Genomic DNA, 18,995 nt, shown 5'->3' on the forward strand with positions numbered 1-18,995 from the left:
ACTTCAGCTTTTATTTGAATTATGAAAAATGAGAAGCCATTTTATGATAAATGAGAAGACAAATGAATTCTGAGTAGAAGAGCGATGTCATTCAACATTTTAGCAGGTCGCTACGACTGCTTAGTTGAGAACAGTGTGTAGGGGGCAGAGGAGGAGAAGAGGACAGAGGCTGCTGTAATTAATCGAGGACGCTAAGAGACGATGGTGGCCTGTGTGACCAAGGCGACCATGGTGATGACGAGTGCTCAGGATTTGGATGCTGCGCAGGAAAAAAAGTTACCAGGCTTGAAACTGCTTTTCTTAGAAAGGCCTGCTTACCAGGCCTGGTGGGCATCTGGGAACTTGGATTTGGGAGGGTCCCCACCATAAACTGTACTATGTGGTTTATGCTGAACTCCTGCTTTCCTCCTGGGAGTGTGGAATTTTGGTACGTGCCAGGCATAGACTCTGGGCACTAAGTCTCTAAAGAGCTTTCCTGGTAGACTTTTCCACGTGTTGTCACAACTCTGCTGGAGGAATTAAGTGTGTCCTTTGTGACTCCACTGGGAAAACACTCTTGGAAGCTTTCTCCTGGTTTCCTTTGGACTTTACCCCACATGCCCTCTTCTTTTACTGATTCTGCTTTGCGTCCTTTCGTTGTAATAAAACATAGCTGTAGGACCATATGCTGAGTCCTGTGAATCCTAGCAAACCACTGAGCCTGGGCGTGGTCTTTGCGACTCCGTACACAAATATTCTGATGGAAGAAACAGAGGATTTACTGAAGTGCAGCACATGAAAAAGAGGAGCAACTAGAAGGACGGAGCTGCCATTAATGAGATGGCAAAGAATGTGTGAGTTTTAGAGAGAAAGGGGTTGGGTTTTGGACATGTTAAGATCATTATTATACATTTGAGAGGAAAGGTTTCCCGTATCCACATTGCTGTCTTTTCTAAAATTTGACTAACTATGTCACACCACTGATTAAAGTCTCTCAGGGGACTTGAATAAAAATCAGAAGTCCCTAGCATAGCATTCATGCTCTTGCCTCACCTCTCATTGCTCCACCCCCCAAATTCTTGCTTCCCCCATACAACCTACTCATTCTCTGCCTTTGTGCCTCTGCTCCTGGTGCTGCCTCTGCTAGGAATGCTCTTTCCCACTATCCTGGCTTCTCATCTTCCAAGCATCGATCTGCTATCAGCTCTTCTGGAAGTCCTTTCCCCGTCTGGGTTATGCACCCTCTCCTCCGTGCTCCTTCAGCCTCCCTCTCTAGAAACTAAGCAAGGACCCTGTCTTAATTCTACAACCAGCACAGTGCCTGGTAAGCAGAGTTAAGGGCAGGATGTGTGGTTACTGAATGAACGAATGGCTATCCCTTGGATTTTAAGTTCCCAAACCCAGACAAGTCAGACAACTGTACACATAATTCTATAACTTCTTTGACTTGAAGGGGCCCTGGGCCATTCTCATTAAAAAACTGAGAACAGTCTCAGAGGCCTATTTCACGAGTTTACATTTCAGGTGCCTATTTATGGATAAGTGAGCTGAAAATCTCAATGTCTTGCTAGTGTGGAGATGCAGTATTTTAAAACCCGTCCTCAGAAACTTCTAGGGTGTATCAGTGCATGTTTGGCCCGACAGCCTATAAGTGTAACATCTACAATAGAAGAAAAGTTCTGGAAATCTGTGATAACGGTCTCAGGGAGGGTCAGAATCCACACAGACATTGCAGCAAAGAGAAAGGACTTAATTACTTTAGACATTTCCCCCACAGCTGAAATCGAAAGTACAGTTTGCAGCTAATGAAAAATACAATCAATCAGAAAGTTCCATTTCTAAGGCATTTACTAGGGTTTCAGTTTATCTTTCAGGACTACAGACTCTATTCTTGAACTGTCAAGAGAGCAAATTATTCACAAATAAATCACCAAGATAGCTGGAGCAATAATGAAATAGCTAGCACTTATCGAGCATGTCCTTTGTGTTAGGCACTGTCCTAAACCCTTTCAAGTGTACAAACCTCAAGGTTTGGTGCTAATAATAATAATTAAATCCCCGTTCTATAGATAAGGAAACAGAAGCATCAAGAGAAAAGGTAACCTTGTGATAAAGATGAAACAAAACATTCGGCTCCAGGACCCAGATTCTTAATCACTGAATTACTTCCAGCATGGGGGGTACACTGTTCTCAAAGTTGGTCTACAGATCACTTGCATTAGAGTATCACACCCAAACCCTTCCCCAGGAACATGCATTTCAACAAGCTCTTCAGGAGGTTAAGTTTAAAAATCACTGGCACAGTATAAAAACACTGCATTTGGAGAAAAAAGACATGGTACTAAGTCAGGGTTTTAATATCCTAAGTAGCCCTGGGCCAATCACTTTAAAGGCTTTTAGTTTTCTCATTTGTCACACGAAGGGACTGAACTAGATATTTCTAAGAAACTCTCTAGATCGACAACAGCTTAATTGTGAACCATGCAGAGATATGAACATTACATTTATTATTAGCTGAGTTAGATACAAAACCCTAAAATTCCTACTTACCCTGTGTACCGTGGATGCAAGTGCCTGAAGAACAGCCACTTTATCCCTAAGAATGAGAATCACAAGTTAACCCTCAGGAGGGCTTTTCACACTCGGAAAGCGAACAAGCGATCCTACTCTCAGAACGGACTGGCCAACAACAAAGCTCAGTCTCAAGTAAAGCCAGTTCTGATCTCTCAAGATCACTAGAATAATAAGTTAGAAACTGAGAACACTGTTTAGTTCTTTTGCCCAAAGGTGGTTAGTGCACGTTCCAGGCTACACTCTCTGGCCTGGTCCCTATAACCAGCCCCAGGGCTAGCAATTTTCACCCTCCTCTCATAAAACTGCTTAAGCTGAATCTTACCTCCTCCTACCCATTTTCCTATGCATGCTTACTGTAGCTTTCTGTAATATTCTTGCCTTTATTATCCAAACTGGTGGCTCTTAATTCAGCTATGTATGAGAATAAATCACAAGCCGCACTCTGGACTTTTGAATCGGGACCCCCAGGTTCTATGGAGAACTGTCACATTCATTCTTACTGAATTCCCAGATGATTCGAGTTTAGAACCTCTCAACTATATAACCTTTATAAGAAGTTCAGGCCAGCCACCCACCGGGACTATGGGTAGAGACATTCACTAACTACTGAAAAGAGGAGGTTTCACTGGAATAATTGACAAACAAAATAATTTGGTTTCAAATGTATTTTTACTTGTGTCAGATTTTATGTGTTTCATTTCAAAAAGGGAAATTAAGAATAAACTTAATAAACCAAATGTATTTTTCTAAATAAAGTTTGGGGAAATAAGAATAAACTTAGTAAACCAAATGTATTTTTCTAAATAACGTTTGGGGAAATAAGAATAAACTTAGTTTCTAAATAAAGTTTGGGGAAATAAGAATAAACTTAATAAACCAAATGTATTTTTCTAAATAAAGTTTAAACATACACTCATAATGTAAGTCATTTGAAAAAAAAGAAAACACAAAGGAAATGTTGACATAGTAATGTCAAGACTAATTCCCTGACAGGCACAACATCTCCTGGATTTCCCAAAATCACACTTACATAATTTCAGCGAGAAAGATATTCTTTCATCTCTCAGTATTCCCTAACTAAATCCTGCGTTATCATATTTAAGTCGTATCAAGTGAGTACATCTTTACAACATATTGAACAAATGTAAGTGAAAAAATTATGAACATTCAGATCACTCACTAAAAATAACCTCAATGAATATATTATACTTAAAAAAAACCACAAAAAACTAGACTATTGTACCTGGTGTCACTTTGTGACCCCCCTCCTCCTCTACTGTAAGTTTGGTGTTTATACTTCCAGAACTTTAAAGGGTACTTTTACACACAAACCACCATAAAACTAAATCGAAAACATATACTGTCATTCTGGATACGTGCTTCCATAAGTTTGACTGTATTACCCATGTTACTATGTGTAAATCTAATTAATTCCTTAAGTGTTATATTGTATGATAACTGCTTTTTATTATCCCCTTACACATGGGCATTTGGGCTATTTCAACTTGTTCTTATTCCCAAGTTGTAAAGAACATCGTCATCCACGTCTCTCTGGGCGTATTTGCAGGGGTTCCTCCAGAACGGCTAACCGATAAGGTGGGCATATTATAGGTCACATTTTAGGTCGTGGTTCTGCCAACTTTCCCTGCAAAGTGTTGTTCCAACTGACTGCCCAAAAGCAACAAGTGTATCTGGGCATCCATTTCTCCACATCCTCTTCTGGCCGATCTGGTAAGTTTCAACATCCATTCCTTTAATGAGCCCAGTTACCTATGCACTGATCATAATTGGGCTCCCTGCCCTCTCGACAGTAACTACACCATCCAGATTAGCATGCTCAGAATACTCTATCCTGTCACATTCCTATATGAAAACTCACAGTGACTCTCTACAATTTGTTAGTCTTCTATGGCATCTGTGATCTGGGAAAGATGCCTTAAAAGCATCTTAACAGCCTTAAAAGATGCTTCATCTCTCAAATAAGGCAACAGGAATTTGTAGTCTTTATGGCTTCTTCTAGGTCTAAAAGCACAAATTCCTGAGCCTGGAAAGCAGAGGCTCTCTATCAGAGAGCCTCTATCAATCGCTTTGTCTGGAAAGGGACAGACAGTTCAGTATTTTCGGCTTTATGGGCCGTGAGGACTGTTGCAACCACCCAGCTCTGCCTTTGGAGCATAAAAGTAGGCACAGATAGTAAGTTAACAAATGAGTGACGCTGTGTTCCAAAAAGAAATTTAACTGACACGGAAATCTGAATTTCACATAATTTTCACGTGTAATAGTCTTCTTCTTTCAACTATAAAAAACGTAAAAACCATTCTTACCTCATGGGCTGTAAATAAATAGGCCTCAGTTTGCTCTCTATCCACTACCTTATTTCTCCTATCCTAATAGAGCATTTTTCACAGGCCTGCCTGCATGGTCTCCTACTACCACCAGACAGATCATGATCATGTCCCACCCTACCTTACTGTTTTCTATATCTGTGGGGCTTATACTTCAGGGTTTATAAGCATTACCTGCAGGAATATGTATTCTAAACAAAATTCCCTGGTTGTTCTGATGCCAATAAAATCATCTGACCCATTTTAAGGTACAGCTAAACTATGTTTTCAATAAAACTCACCTCGATTACTGCAATACAACCACTCTTCATTCGATCATATCCCGTGTAGCCCCTAGTCATGTGTAAACAGTTATGTACACATGTAAAGTGGGTGTAAGATATGAAGTATAAAATATGCACACAACTCAGCTAGACTGTGGTCCATCTGAACACACCCTCAATACACTCCTCCCTCTCTTGTATTCCCTGTGGTACCTTTGTCAGGGATAGAGGCACAGTGGGCTGCTCAAGTGCACTGGACTGGAACGTCATTCAAGAAATGCCTCATTCACGATATGTATACTCCTACTCTTATCTTGGTTCTGATTCTCAGTCCAGGGAAGACAAAAATGACCCTGAATATAACCATATAGTAAAATACTACGTAATCATTCAAAATTTAAAACAGAGTGTAGAACGGTACATGTAACAAATCAATTCTGCTCAACTAAATGTATACGTACAACTTCAAATGTTATATCCCCAAACTTTAAAATAATAGGTATCACCTATTGAGATCTGATTATGTGGCAGGAATTAATCCTGAGGCAGGTACTGTATTACCCATTTTCTACTATGGCACAGACAGACTAGGTAACTTGCCTCTGAGGACAGTGATTGTGGGTAATTTTAGTTCCTTTCTGCATGTTCAATTTATCCCACTGAACAATAACCATTAGTTAGTTACCTTACTAATTAATGGCAATAACCATTAGTTACTTTAGTAATTTAAGAAAGTTTGTTTTTTTTTTAAATGAGCCTGAATCTTCAGGTCATACTCAAAAAACACCTGGCTTTTTGAAGGATCTTTAAATGTATTTAATAATATCATTACTATACAAACTTTCGTAAGTTTTACTTCTTATATATTCCACAAATGTTTACTGTATAAGGCAATTTGTTCAAGGATCTATCAAGTGAGTTAAAAAAGCTAAATTTTGCAGTGTGCACCATTTGTTTTATCTTACCTCAGTAAAGACCATAAAGATAATATTTTTTTAATCTCCCAACAACGTGAAAACTTCCTTTAAAAAAATAAATTACTTTAACAATGATGCTCATAATTGACCATCACTACGTAAACACTAACCCAAATTTAGTTCAGAAGGTCTTTTAACTCTTAAGTAAATCTCATTCCCCATTCACTCACTATTCTCTACCTTCCTCTTCTATGTTCTTTCAGACCCCTAAGCTTTTCTCTCAATGGTTCCCTCCCCAAGAATGCTCTCCCATTGCTATATTCCCGTCACTAGCTTCTTTCCTAACAATGTTTCGCTCACAATAAGCATTTAACCACTTGCTGAATGAACATTGATCGAATACTCACCAAGTTTTCTTTTTTGGAATGACCACTTCTTCAGTCCCTTAATGTGAAAAATAAAACAAAGTGAATCAGTTTCCCAATACTACTACTATAAAGAAGTATAATGCATTAATATAAAAATGGAGTTATTTCAATATATTTTTATATACCTGTTGCATCAGCTCCTTCAACCTCTGGGATGGCTGCACTTCCAGAATAAAATCTACAAAAAAAAAAAGCCCTAAAGCTAATACTCATTAATGAACTTCCCACCTCACCTCCACTTATGTGCAACTCAGCCAAAATTTTCCAATTATCACGGATCAAACCAACTGGATAATTCATGTCAACGTATGCTAAGAAGACATGATCACGGTCTCAATGGCAAGTTCAAAATGATTACAAAATATGTACCAGATATAGACATCATATTGCCAAAAAATTTTTTAAATCAGGCCATCTCATTAAATAAAATCAGGGAAAAAAGGAAAAATTTAGTAGCACTTGAACATTTGAGCAGCTTATCTGAAATATAAGGAACTTTCACCTTTAAGAACCCCAAACACTGAGGCTAAAAGGGATAATGTAATGAGCTCCTGATTTTACATGGATGATGCCCTGATGACAATAAAAGGTTATCCCACTTAAAGCAATTTTGACAAATTATGAAACTAAGATCACCACAGCCTTTCATTCCACTTCCTTCAACAATCAGGAATCTACCAAATATATGTGTCCTAATTTAAACTTGGAACAATTTATATGATTTTTTTAACCCAAAATATAGAATCACTGACCCATGGATGAGTTTGAAAACGTTCTGATCATGCTAAAAAATACAGTCAATATACCACACAGATAATGTACACTACCTTGTAAGTATTTCCTTCCTAAATAGCATTGGTACCATTCAGAAAATTGTCAAGATGTGATTAAATGAAGAATTACTTCCTCTACTAGTATCTAGTCTCGGGCATCATCTTAAAACAGTACCTCTGCTAGGGATCAACTTGAGAAAGGGATCAATTCTTTCAAATCATGCTGTTTCTCGTGACATGTATGTCACATACACCACTCTTGCCTTGTGGGTGAAGGCTGAGAGAGAGACGCTTCTGCCAAATCAAAGGAAATGGGTAGAAAAACAACACTGGGCACCACCGGGAAAAGGACTGGGATTGAACAGCAGCATTAAGGCTTCTGCAATACCAGGTGGAGCGTCTTCTCTTTTGCGAGGATTGAGGGAAGGTGTTACATATAAGATGTATATTGTAAATTACACACCTCACGTATTACTCACAATTTTCTGATGGCTACTACTAGGTCCAGTATACACCTAAGGGAATTTGTCTACTATCACCTCACAAAGGAAATGGCAAACATCGAATCCAAAATTAGGTTATTCCCAAATGTTCACAACAAATTCCTGCCTATCATACTTCCACAACGCGAGTATGTACCGAGTGAAAAAAACCACACAAATGATACATGCGCCACGTTTTAACAATCACAGCAATCCTATTGAGATTGTGTTCAGATCTTTTAGACTTTCCTGTTTTTATGAACACCTGGATAATTTCTTTGGCCAAACATCCCCACAACACCCAGCATACAGTGGAACTCGTAAACTGCCTTTAATTTGGGATTTTCCCCCCTTCCTCCGGTGGGTGAAAACGGGTAAGAGCGGATACAATTTTTCTTTCTTTTAAAACTTGGGGAGGGGTTGCCAATAGCCACACTTACTAGAATGCAAGATCCACAACAGCAGGATCCTAAATCTTGCCAAGAGTTCTAACCCCGGGGTAGGCGAGCCCCAGCAATAAATATCCCCCTAACCAGAGCGTCTGGAGCCCTTCTTCAAGTACGCGGACTCCGCGTGCCAGCTTTCCGGGGCACGCAGCCGCGAGCGCACGCACGCACGCGCCTTCCACTCCACCGTACCTAGTTCCCCAGCTCTCCGGCGGTAAAGAGATACATATGGCCCAGGTGATCCTGGGGTCTTTCTCATGGATTCTCCAAGCTTCTCTTACCTGCTACTGGGGGCCCGTCCGCAGAGACCTGCCCGCCGACCCGTCAGCGGTAGGCAAAGCCCGCGGCGGACCCTCAGCCAGCGAGCCGAAAATACGGCCGCCATCTTTGGCGTCTTCGCAAAGCACACGGGAGAAGCGTGCCCTCCACCTTAAAGCTGGGGGTGGGGGAGGTGGGCGTGGGATAGCTCGGCTATTGGCTGAGACGGAACAAGACGAAAGCAATCATGACATAGGAGGTTACAGTCCCATGGTTTGAAAGATTTTGCTTCGGAAGTCCAAGGCTCAGTACACCTCATCTGCCTCAAAGATATTTCCTAAAATATTATTTTAATGTATTATATATATTCGATTATTTTCAAAATAAAAGGGCGAGTGAGAGTCGTGAAATTATTTTCCTTCCCCCCTAGATCGGAAATGTTTTCGTCCACGTAAATCTTCCCGTGAGCCTTTCTCGCGCGCGCAAGCGCAGTTTAAATCACATGGTGGCTGCGGGCCGGAGGCAGCGTTAAAAGTATACCCGTGGTGACTGGAATTTTTCTCTGGGTGTCAGAGCTCGGAACTGACCTGGAGGATGTTGGGCTCAAAGAACATGCCCTGGCGGCGGCTGCAGGGCATTTCCTTCGGGATGTATTCGGCCGAAGAGCTCAAGTAAGGAGTTGGTGGGAAGCATGCAGAGCTTCTTGGGGTCGGGGCCGCAAACTACCGTTCCCAGAAGGTCTGGCGCCCAGGTTCTCAGAGTCCATGGCTGTCTGGCGCATGGCCTGCTGGGACCCGTAGTTCCGGGAACGTCCTGGGCTGGTCACCTGAAACCCAGTGGGACTGGGGAAGAGTTTGACCTTGGGAAGGTGGGGGTACCCAGATTGCAGCGTTATCATCCGCCAGTCTCCTCGTTAATTAGCCTGCGTTTGTGTACTTACTATAATGTCTCTGACGTGGTTTATTAAGCTCATGGTTAGTCCCTTGTCTATAAAAGGATGGTCGTTCGAGACTCAATTCATGCGACAGCTTCTTGCTAGGACAGCTTATATTCTCTGCCTAATTACTAAATCAAAGGGGCCCTCTTCCGTCCTAATTTTGATCACCGTAGCATTTGACAGTCTTTCTCTTTTCCAGTACCTTATTTATTGTTTTCAGGTTCTTTTCTGTGACAGGTACTACTTCTTTCTTCCCTTTATCAACCTACAAACATTTATCCATCATCCAGTTTTTGCCCGGCACTAAGCTAAGCATTCGTGACACATTGGCGAACAGGGTCCTTGCATTCGTGGTTTATATTCGAATTCGTCTCAGGCTCCTTAGCTGATTCCTCTTTTACTTAAATCTTGCTGTTCCTTGAGATTCTATTCTGGTCATACATGCTGCTTTTCTTGTCCTAAATGTCCTCCCTAGACAGTTTCACCACTTTCATGAGTGATACTCTCAAATTTAAATCTCCAGACCAATTTTTGTTTCCTGATTTTTCAGACTCATTTTTTTCAGCTGTTTTGGACACCTCTATTTGAATTTCACACCGAGTTCTTAAACTCCTATACCAAAAACTCAACAACTACTTCCCCTAAAGGGAGAGGGAACTTGCCCCTCCAAAATGGTGTACCTAGTCTAGTGCAAAATGGTCAATATTTTGTGACAGGACAAATATTCTAGACCTATTTCTCCTGACATCTCATTTACTTATTGGGCTCTTACTGTGTGTCACCTACATGTCTATTCGTTCTATAACCTCCCTTTCAACACTACTGTTACTATCTTAGATCAGACCCTTATCTCTTGTTTGAATTGTCTTTTTCTTCTGCCTCCCCCACCCTTACACCAGTCCAGTGCATGCTCTACATTGCTGTTAAAATTATTCTTCCAAAGTGCAGATGTGATGCTGCTGCTCTCACCCTTAAAACCCTCTAGAGGCTTTCCATTTCCTTCAGGTAAATGATACTTTCTTAGCTTAGCCTACAAGTTTACCCACGATCAGGCCAATGCTCATTTTTACTAAAGCATCATCCCTTCTCTAGCCCTACTAAACCACTTGCACATTCCATAAAGTGCCATCAGGTTTCAACGTCTGGGCCTTACCTCAAGCTCTCTCCTCTGCATGTCCTCTCTGCCAGAGGGATCTGCTTCTCTGCCCTTGACCCCGACCCCCAGCAGACACCAGGAGAGCATCTCTCCCCCTATTAAGGCTCAGCTCAACCTCCCTCATTTTCTGAGGTCTTTCCACACCTAGTACAGCTGTCTACTATGGTGCCTCAATTCTTTTTTTTGCTTGTTTATATTTCCGCCTCTCTCCACTAGCCTTGAGCTTCCTCATTCCTTTCTTTTATCCTCAACTCTGGTCGAACGACTGGATGAATAAACTTAGCTACAACGGTATGCTGGCCCAGAAATTTCAATTATATCATCACTAGCCATACATACTATTTCATCCAAAAGCAAAAGAATTGAATTTTTACAAGTTAATTGCGGACTTTTTAGACAGGGAACTGCATAAGCAAATTTATACCCGTTACTAGCATTGTAGACCTATTTGAGTCTGGGGTTGACAAATATCAATCATTATGCTACCTTTTATTTTGTTAAGTTCTAATAGCTTCCTAGGTCACTTGGAGTAAAAGCCAAGTCCTTAAAATGCCTTGGAAAGGTCATTCTGGCCCCTGCTACTTCTCTGAACTTACCTCTGTACTCACCCTGGCCTCCTTGCTGTTCCCGGAGCACCAAAGTCACACATCCACCTCAGGGCCTTATTATTTTTTTAATTAAGTAAAGGACCTTTACTTGGCCTTTAAAACAAAACATAATAAAAAGATGAATTAATGTGACAGGGAAGCAGGTGGGTGGGATGCTGAGTCGCTTTGCTGTACAGCAGAAAGTAATGCAACATTGTAAAGCAACTATACTCCAATAACAATTTTTAAACAATTTAAAGAAAAGATATATCCTAATTTCTGTTAAAAAAAATTTAACGTCACAGTGGGTAGCATTTTTTCACCTTAAATTTGGAAAGTTTTTAAGTGCTAAGACTCAGTGCTGGTGAGGACAGACAGACAATCTACTTACTGTTAGCCCATCTTTTCTGGAATGCAAGATGGCAGAATATATCAAGAGCTTCAAAACAGTTCACCCTGGGACTTCCCTGGCATTCCAGTGGTTAGGACTCCAAGCTTCCACTGCAGGGGCCCTGGGTTCAATTCCTGGTCAGGGAACTAAGATCCTGCAAGCCTCGCGGGAGGCCACAAAACAAAACAAAACAGTTTGCCCCCTTTGATTCAAGGATTTCCCTTCACCAAGGAACTAATTATATTTTTAGGAAATAGTTAAAAGTTTGAATTATGCTATGCAAAAATCTTTATGCAGATAGTTGGCATGAGCTTACTTATAGTGGAGTTTGACTAAATGAATTATATTAATTGACGTATAATGAAAGATTTGGTTATTATTTTTTAATTTATTTTTGGCTGCGTTGGGTCTTCGTTGCGGTGTGCAGGCTTCTCATTGCGGTGGCTTCTCTTGCTGCAGAGCTCGGGCTGTAGGCGCTCGGGCTTCAGTAGTTGTGGCTCATGGGCTCAAGAGTGCAGGCTCAGTAGTTGTGGCACACGGGCTTAGTTGCTCCGCGGCATGTGGGATCTTCCCGGACCAGGGCTCGAACCCGTGTCCCCTGCATTAGCAGGTGGATTCTTAACCACTGTGCTACCAGGGAAGTCCCTGGTAATTCTTTTTTCTTTTTTTAAAATTATTTTAAAAAAATTTTTATTTATTTTGGGCTGCGTTGGGCATTCATTGCTGCATGTGGGCTTTCTGTAGTTGCGGTGAGCGGGGGCTACTCTTCGTTGAGGTGTGCAGGCTTCTCATTGCGGGGGCTTCTCGTTGCAGAGCATGGGCTCTAGGCGCGTGGGCTTCAGTAGTTGTGGCACGCGGACTCAGTAGTTGTGGCTCACGGGCTCTAGAGCGCAGGCTCAGTAGTTGTGGCGCACGGGCTTAGTTGCTCCGCGGCATGTGGGATCTTCCCGGACCAAGGCTTGAATCAGTGTGCCCTGCATCGGCAGGCGGATTCTTAACCACTGTGCTACCAGGGAAGTCCCTGGTGATTCTTTTTTTTTTTTTTTGTGGTATGCGGGCCTCACTGTTGTGGCCTCTCCCGTTGCGGAGCACAGGCTCCGGACGCGCAGGCTCAGCAGCCTTGGCTCACGGGCCCAGCCGCTCTGCGGCATGTGGGATCTTCCCGGACCGGGGCACAAACCCGTGTCCCCTGCATCGGCAGGCGGATTCTCAACCACTGCGCCACCAGGGAAGCCCCCTGGTGATTCTTAATTACAGAATCTTCCCAAAGAATTTTTAGTGACCTGAAAACACTTAATGCTCAATGAAAATGACAGAGGCAATGCTAGAAATAGCAAATGATCCCAGTTACAGTTTTTAAAAATGTATACGTAGAAAGAAGTCTATTAGCAGTTTTCTCTACATTGTGAGATTTGGATTTCATTATCTTTACTTTCTAATTTACAAAAAAAGAAAGTTTAAAAGCAAACTTGGCATGAACGTAATTTTGGTAAAAGTAGTTAGGTGTCCTATGGGAGCCCGCTTTCAACCAAACATAAAATACTGCAATGAAACCTTTAGTAAAGCAGGTTATACTTCTCAAAGGTTTGCATATTCATGTTTAACTTTTCTCAATTCACTATTCCTACATACTGGGATTATTCCCTTTCTTGAACTCTGGGTTTGGGGTTAGGTCTGGTCCATATCTCACCACACCCCCACCATTCTGGGCTTTGTCACCTGAATTAAATCACTAACCACTCTGAGCCTGTTTCCTCCTCTGAAGAACGCATATAGTGATGCCCATCTCAGAGGATTCAAGTCAGACTAAATGCTGCTTATGACACGTTGGCGTGTAAGTCGGTACTGCTTTGTATAAAGTCGGCCGGTGTGTTCGGTTAGCTCAAGATTTGCACTAAATCTGGGTTTTAAAGATGTTACCACTCACTGCTCTTCGTTCAGCACAGATTCATTGAGCACCTGTTGAGTGCAGGCTCTGGGCTGAGTGCTGAGCTGCAGTGGGGAGCAAGGCAGACACCGAGTCTGCCCTCTGGAGCCGTCTGCACGTCTGAAGACACAGACATGAAACCACCCCTTTGTAAGTGCCGAAGACGAAATGTCCTAGAAGTTGGGTAACCTTGTCTCACCTGGTCTTTTTTATCTCCCTAGGAAATTAAGCGTTAAGTCCATTACAAACCCTCGGTACCTAGATAGCCTGGGGAACCCGTCGGTGAACGGCCTGTACGATCTAGCTCTGGGCCCCGCAGACTCCAAAGAGGTGTGTTCCACCTGCGTGCAGGACTTCAGCAACTGCTCCGGGCACCTGGGCCACATCGAGCTCCCGCTCACTGTGTACAACCCTCTCCTCTTTGAGGTATGTTCTGGCCTGGGCCACCCTGGCCTCGTGGGTCTCAGGGCGTGGGTGGGATTTGTGAGTGCCACCCCTCTCCCCAGGGCAGGTGTCTCAGGAGGTCAGCTCCTGACACGTTGAGTGAAAGTGCTGTTTACTTGGCGATTTAAAACCTTGAGGAGTGAAATTCAGTACATTCAACTTGGCCTCTAGCCCTACCTAAAGGAACTTCAGTTTGATTCCCATTGAGAAGAGCCACAGCTGGATTCTGTTTACACAGAGGGGAAAGCGTTCAGATCCATCCCTAGACCTTTTGTTCTAAGGGCTTTATGTCTTTTAGAAATGTGGGTGGGGCTTCCCTGGCAATAGAGGACTTTGGAATTCTCCAGGCCTCCCTGAGCCCTTCAGGTGGATTTGTAGACTCTTGCTTAGTGGCAGGAAGAGCAGAGCTCCAGAAGGCCCAGCACTGAGCTGAGAATGAAGTTACTGTTCAGTCCTACTTGAACACTTTCGGCTTCTTACATTAGTTAACCCAGCCTCCGGGGTTTGTTTTAAGCAACACAGATGATAGTGTACATGGACATGATTTTTGTCTGTTAATCGTATTAGGGGAAGAGGATTGTCTTAGTTAAATACTAAACATTTGAAACATTGTTTTAAATGAAACATTCTAATTAAAAGTTTTCAATAGTTAGGACTTCCCTGGTGGTCCAGTGGGTAAGACTCCGCAGTCCCAATGCAGGGGGCCCCTGTTTGAACCCTGATCAAGGAACTAGATCCCACATGCTGCAACTAAAGACCCTGCCTGCTGCAACTAAACATGAAGCAGTGAAGATCCCACCTGCCGCAACTAAGACCTGGTGTAACCTGAATAAATAAATATTAAAAAAAAATAATGTGTTCAGTATTTAAATGAGTACTAAATTTAGTATTTAAATAAAATAAAGGTAGTTCCCGACCTCAGACCCAAAGTAAATTTCTAGTGTTAATGGATTAAAATGAAACCATAAGAGAAAATATAGAGGAATATTTATCGAGTTTGTTTTTTTTTTGCGGTACGCGGGCCTCTCACTGTTGTGGCCTCTCCCGTTGCGGAGCACAGGCTCAGCGGCCATGGCTCACGGGCCCAGCCGCTCTGCGGCATGTGGGATCTTCCCGGACCGGGGCACGAACCCGTGTTCCCTGCATTGGTAGGCGGACTCTCAATCACTGCACCACCAGGGAAGCCCTATCGAGTTCTTAAGGTGAAGAAGGGCTTTCCCGGTACATGGGGTGAAGTGGAATTCTTAAAGGAATAAACTGACAACATAAAAACAAAAATCAGAAGTATGTATTACGTTGAAAATCACTTTGACTGCTATGTCACTTTCTAATATCCTGTCTCTTTTTTTCCCTCTCTTCAGAAACTCTACCTGCTGCTCCGGGGTTCCTGTTTAAACTGTCACATGCTGACTTGCCCCCGGGCTGTGGTTCACCTGCTGCTCTGCCAGCTGAAAGTTCTGGAAGTCGGGGCCCTACAAGCAGTGTATGAGCTGGAGAGAATGCTGTACAGGGTAAGTAGGTAGTGGCTGTCATGGTGATCAGACAAGCCAGAGTGGTGGGTACAAGAGCTATTTGTGTGTGGCCCCTAAGAATAGTCACCAGAATGCTTGAGCTTTAAGTCTTGTGACTGGGTACAAATAGCTAGGTGTGAAAACATGAAGCCATAAGAATAATTAAAGGACTTCCCTGGTAGCACAGTGGTTAAGAACCCGCCTGCCAATGCAGGAGACACGGGTTCAAGCCCTGGTCCGGGAAGATCCCACATGCCGCAGAGCAAGTAAGCCCGTGCGCCACAACTACTGAGCCTGCACTCTAGAGCCTGCAAGCCACAACTACTGAAGTCTGCGTGCTTAGAGACTTTGCTCCGCAACAAGAGAAGCCACCACAATGAGAAGGCCATGCACCGCAGTGAAGTGTAGCCCCCGCTTGCCGCAACTAGAGAAAGCCCGCGCACGGCAGTGAAGACCCTATACAGCCATAAATAAATAAATAAATAATTTTTTTTAGGAAGATCTTGTCCTTGTCTCCAGGAACTCCCTCTCTTTATCCTCGTGTGCTTATTTTTGACAGTTGGTTATTGTACTTAGCACATTCTTTGTAGGAATAATTTGAGGTCTGGGATGCTGGCTGCCTTCCTCCAGAGAGGGTTCTTACTGCTTTTGCCATATGCTTGGTGGCCTGGGACCATCGTCGTCCATGTTCAAGGCTGGGCTGCACTGCAGGCTATGGGAAGCCGGGTGGTTCTGTTCCAGGGCTGGTCTAGCTCCCAAAGACATAGCCCTTAGGGTGCCCAGCCTCCTGTGTTTGTGGGGTGCAATATGGCAGGAAGATATCCTGTGGGATTCCTGTCCTTGCACTAACTCTAAGCTTTCATTTCTCTCCGCTTTATCATTTAAGACCTTCAGAATGAAAAGTTCAAAATTTGGGGGTTGTAGAATGTTTCCAAGGCCAGGCTAACGTGTTGTGCAGCTCCAGGGAGCATCACAGGTCTGTCAGCATCTTCCCCGGAGGGACATAACTACCCTGAGGGTTGCCGCAGAGCTGTGCAGTGCGGCATCCCTGCCTCAGAGCAGCCACGGCCCCTGTGCTCTTTTTTTTTTTTTTTTTTTTTTTTTTTTTTGCGGTATGCGGGCCTCTCACTGTTGTGGCCTCTCCCGTTGCGGAGCACAGGCTCCGGACGCGCAGGCTCAGCGGCCATGGCTCACGGGCTCAGTTGCTCCGCGGCACGTGGGATCTTCCCGGACCGGGGCACGAACCCGTGTCTCCTGCATCGGCAGGCGGATTCTCAACCACTGCGCCACCAGGGAAGCCCAGCCCCTGTGCTCTTTGACCTGGATTCCCATTTTCCCTTCAGTTTGGCCTTGGTTATCCCTCACTGTCCTGTCGGTTCTTTGGAGCTTTACATTTTTTAAGATATTTTATCCCGTCTTGGTTCTTTTCGCTTTTCGGTTTGGTCTGCATAATCTAGCCGACCACTACTGGAAGCAGAATAGTCTAAATTTTTATTTAAATGTTTTAACAGCAGTGTGGTCAAACTCTCTCCCCTCAAACGAAACTCTCCCATCCTTGGAGAGGCCGCCCCCTTGGTGCTGCTCATGATACACTCGCTTTACTTCGATCATACAGTTTTTTTCTTTGTTTTCCAGTTTCTGGAAGAAAATGCTGATCCAACTGCCTTCGAAATTCAGGAGGAGTTAGAACGATACACAACCAAAATCCTACAGAACAACCTCCTGGGGTCCCACGGCGCACGTGTGAGTTATCCTCTCCCTGTTTCCCAAACACTCGGTTTTTAGCAGAATTATCACAGTTGGCCTCCGCACTGTCTTTTGCGTATCCTTTAGCTTCCCAAAGTTTGAATCCGAGCTCTGTCTCTCGTGAGGCCTCTGACCTTGTAAGTTACATAACCGCCCCTGAGCCACCGGGTCCTCATCTTGAATGCCTGCCTGCAGGACTGTGGAGAAGGTTAGGTGAAATTAGTGGCTTGGGTACAGCATCCAGTGAGGCTTATGCTCTGGCTTACGGTCTCACTTGGAGAATAAGGCCCACGCCCTGTTCTTCTTTCTCCTTCCCACACTGCTAAATGACTGCTGCCTCCCTGTCCCCGCCATCGCACCTGTGTAGGTGTTAATTTGTTCAGGGAATGAGTGGTCTAGGTAATCAACCTGCAGGGCTAATCTTGAGATCTGATTCACCTCATGCCCAAGTTTCACACCAGAGATTCTGATTTAATTGTTCTAGGGTAGGGCCCCAGGGGAGGGTACAAAAGCCCCCCTGGTGGATCTCATTTGCAGCCAGTTCAGAACCACTAGTGTAGCTTAACGGTGGATGTGCCTTCCCTCGGAACTTTGAGGTCCGTTCAGGGGAGGCAGCAGCTGCATCCAGAGAGGTTTCTTTCTTTTTTAAAAAAATATTTATTTGGCTGTGCCATGTCTTAGTTGCGGCACGTGGGATCTTTAGTTGTGGCATGCAGGATCTTTAGTTGCGGCACGCGGAGTTTTAGTTGTGGCATGCAAACTCTTAGTCGCGGCATGTGGGATCTAGATCCCTGACCCCTGCATTGGGAGCACAGAACCTTAGGCACTGGACCACCACGGAAGTCCCCAGAGAGGTTTGTTTTATTTATTTATTTATTTTTAATTAATTTATTTTTTATTTTTGGCTGTGTTGGGTCTTCGTTGCTGCGCGTGGGCCCCCTCCAGTTGCGGCGAGTGAGGGCCACTCTTTGTTGCGGTGCACGGGCTTCTCATTGCGGTGGTTTCTCCTGCTGCGGAGCACGGGCTCCAGGCATGTGGGCTTCAGCAGTCGTGGCCCGTGGGCTCTAGAGCACAGGCTCAGTAGTTGTGGCGCACGGGCTTAGTTGCTCCACGGCATGTGGGATCCTCCCGGACCAGGGCTCGAACCTGTGTCCCGTGCACTGGCAGGTAGATTCCCAACCACTGTGTCACCAGGGAAGTCCAGGTTTGTTTTAAATTAAAGTAGCATTTATTGATCCTTGCTGTATTCCAAGCCCCCCCACTGCATTCATGATGTCTTCATCTTAGTAACAGCTTGGTAAGGTGGTTATTATTCTCATTCCCATATTATGAATGAGGAAACTTAAGGAAAGAAGTCACTCAGTGACTGGTAGCATTTGGCTGTATTAGGGTTCTGTGGGAAATTTTAAGAAAGGGGTGGCTTCCTCTGGTTTTTCAACAAAAGGTGAAAACCAGAAAATGAATACCTACTGGGTTGTCTTCAGAATGGCACTCTGAGTTTCCTTGCCTTTTTTTTAATAGGTAAAAAATGTCTGTGAGAGCAGGAGCAAACTCATTGCTTTCTTCTGGAAGGCACATATGACTGCTAAACGGTGTCCCCACTGCAAGTGAGTACCTGCCCCTCTGTTGTTTTTTTAAATTTTATTAGAGTATAGTTGATTTACAATGTTGTATTAACTTCTGCTTTAACAGCAAAGTGATTCAGTTATACATATATATATATATATATTCCTTTTCGTATTTCTTCCATCATGGTTTATTCCTTTTCGTATTTCTTCCATCATGGTTTATTCCTTTTCGTATTTCTTCCATTATGGTTTATTCCTTTTCG

The 18,995-nt window shown here is 43.6% G+C and overlaps 2 protein-coding genes across 3 annotated transcripts in view; one reads left to right on the forward strand and one right to left on the reverse strand.

The window, feature by feature from the left end:
- PTCD3 (pentatricopeptide repeat domain 3) overlaps window positions 1-8,657 on the reverse strand; it is a 29,911-nt gene extending 21,254 nt beyond the window's left edge. The window contains exons 1-4 of one of the 2 annotated variants that reach the window (XM_059078360.2): window positions 8,489-8,657; window positions 6,632-6,684; window positions 6,486-6,522; window positions 2,530-2,575 (exon numbers count right to left, since the gene is read on the reverse strand). In XM_059078360.2, the coding sequence (XP_058934343.1) occupies window positions 2,530-2,575; window positions 6,486-6,522; window positions 6,632-6,684; window positions 8,489-8,592 (240 nt within the window). In that variant the 5' untranslated portion in view covers window positions 8,593-8,657. Of the gene's footprint in view, window positions 1-2,529; window positions 2,576-6,485; window positions 6,523-6,631; window positions 6,685-8,399 lie in introns of both variants that reach the window. The other variant, XM_067007263.1, reaches the window with a different exon arrangement.
- A 297-nt stretch (window positions 8,658-8,954) lies between these two features.
- Window positions 8,955-18,995, forward strand: part of POLR1A (RNA polymerase I subunit A) — a 75,087-nt gene continuing 65,046 nt past the window's right edge. The window contains exons 1-5 of the mRNA XM_059078358.2: window positions 8,955-9,136; window positions 13,685-13,889; window positions 15,269-15,418; window positions 17,054-17,161; window positions 18,686-18,771. Of these exons, the coding sequence (XP_058934341.1) occupies window positions 9,060-9,136; window positions 13,685-13,889; window positions 15,269-15,418; window positions 17,054-17,161; window positions 18,686-18,771 (626 nt within the window). The 5' untranslated portion in view covers window positions 8,955-9,059. The remainder of the gene's footprint in view (window positions 9,137-13,684; window positions 13,890-15,268; window positions 15,419-17,053; window positions 17,162-18,685; window positions 18,772-18,995) is intronic.

This window comes from Kogia breviceps, chromosome 11, assembly GCF_026419965.1.
Source record: "Kogia breviceps isolate mKogBre1 chromosome 11, mKogBre1 haplotype 1, whole genome shotgun sequence".
Taxonomy (NCBI): domain Eukaryota; kingdom Metazoa; phylum Chordata; class Mammalia; order Artiodactyla; family Physeteridae; genus Kogia; species Kogia breviceps.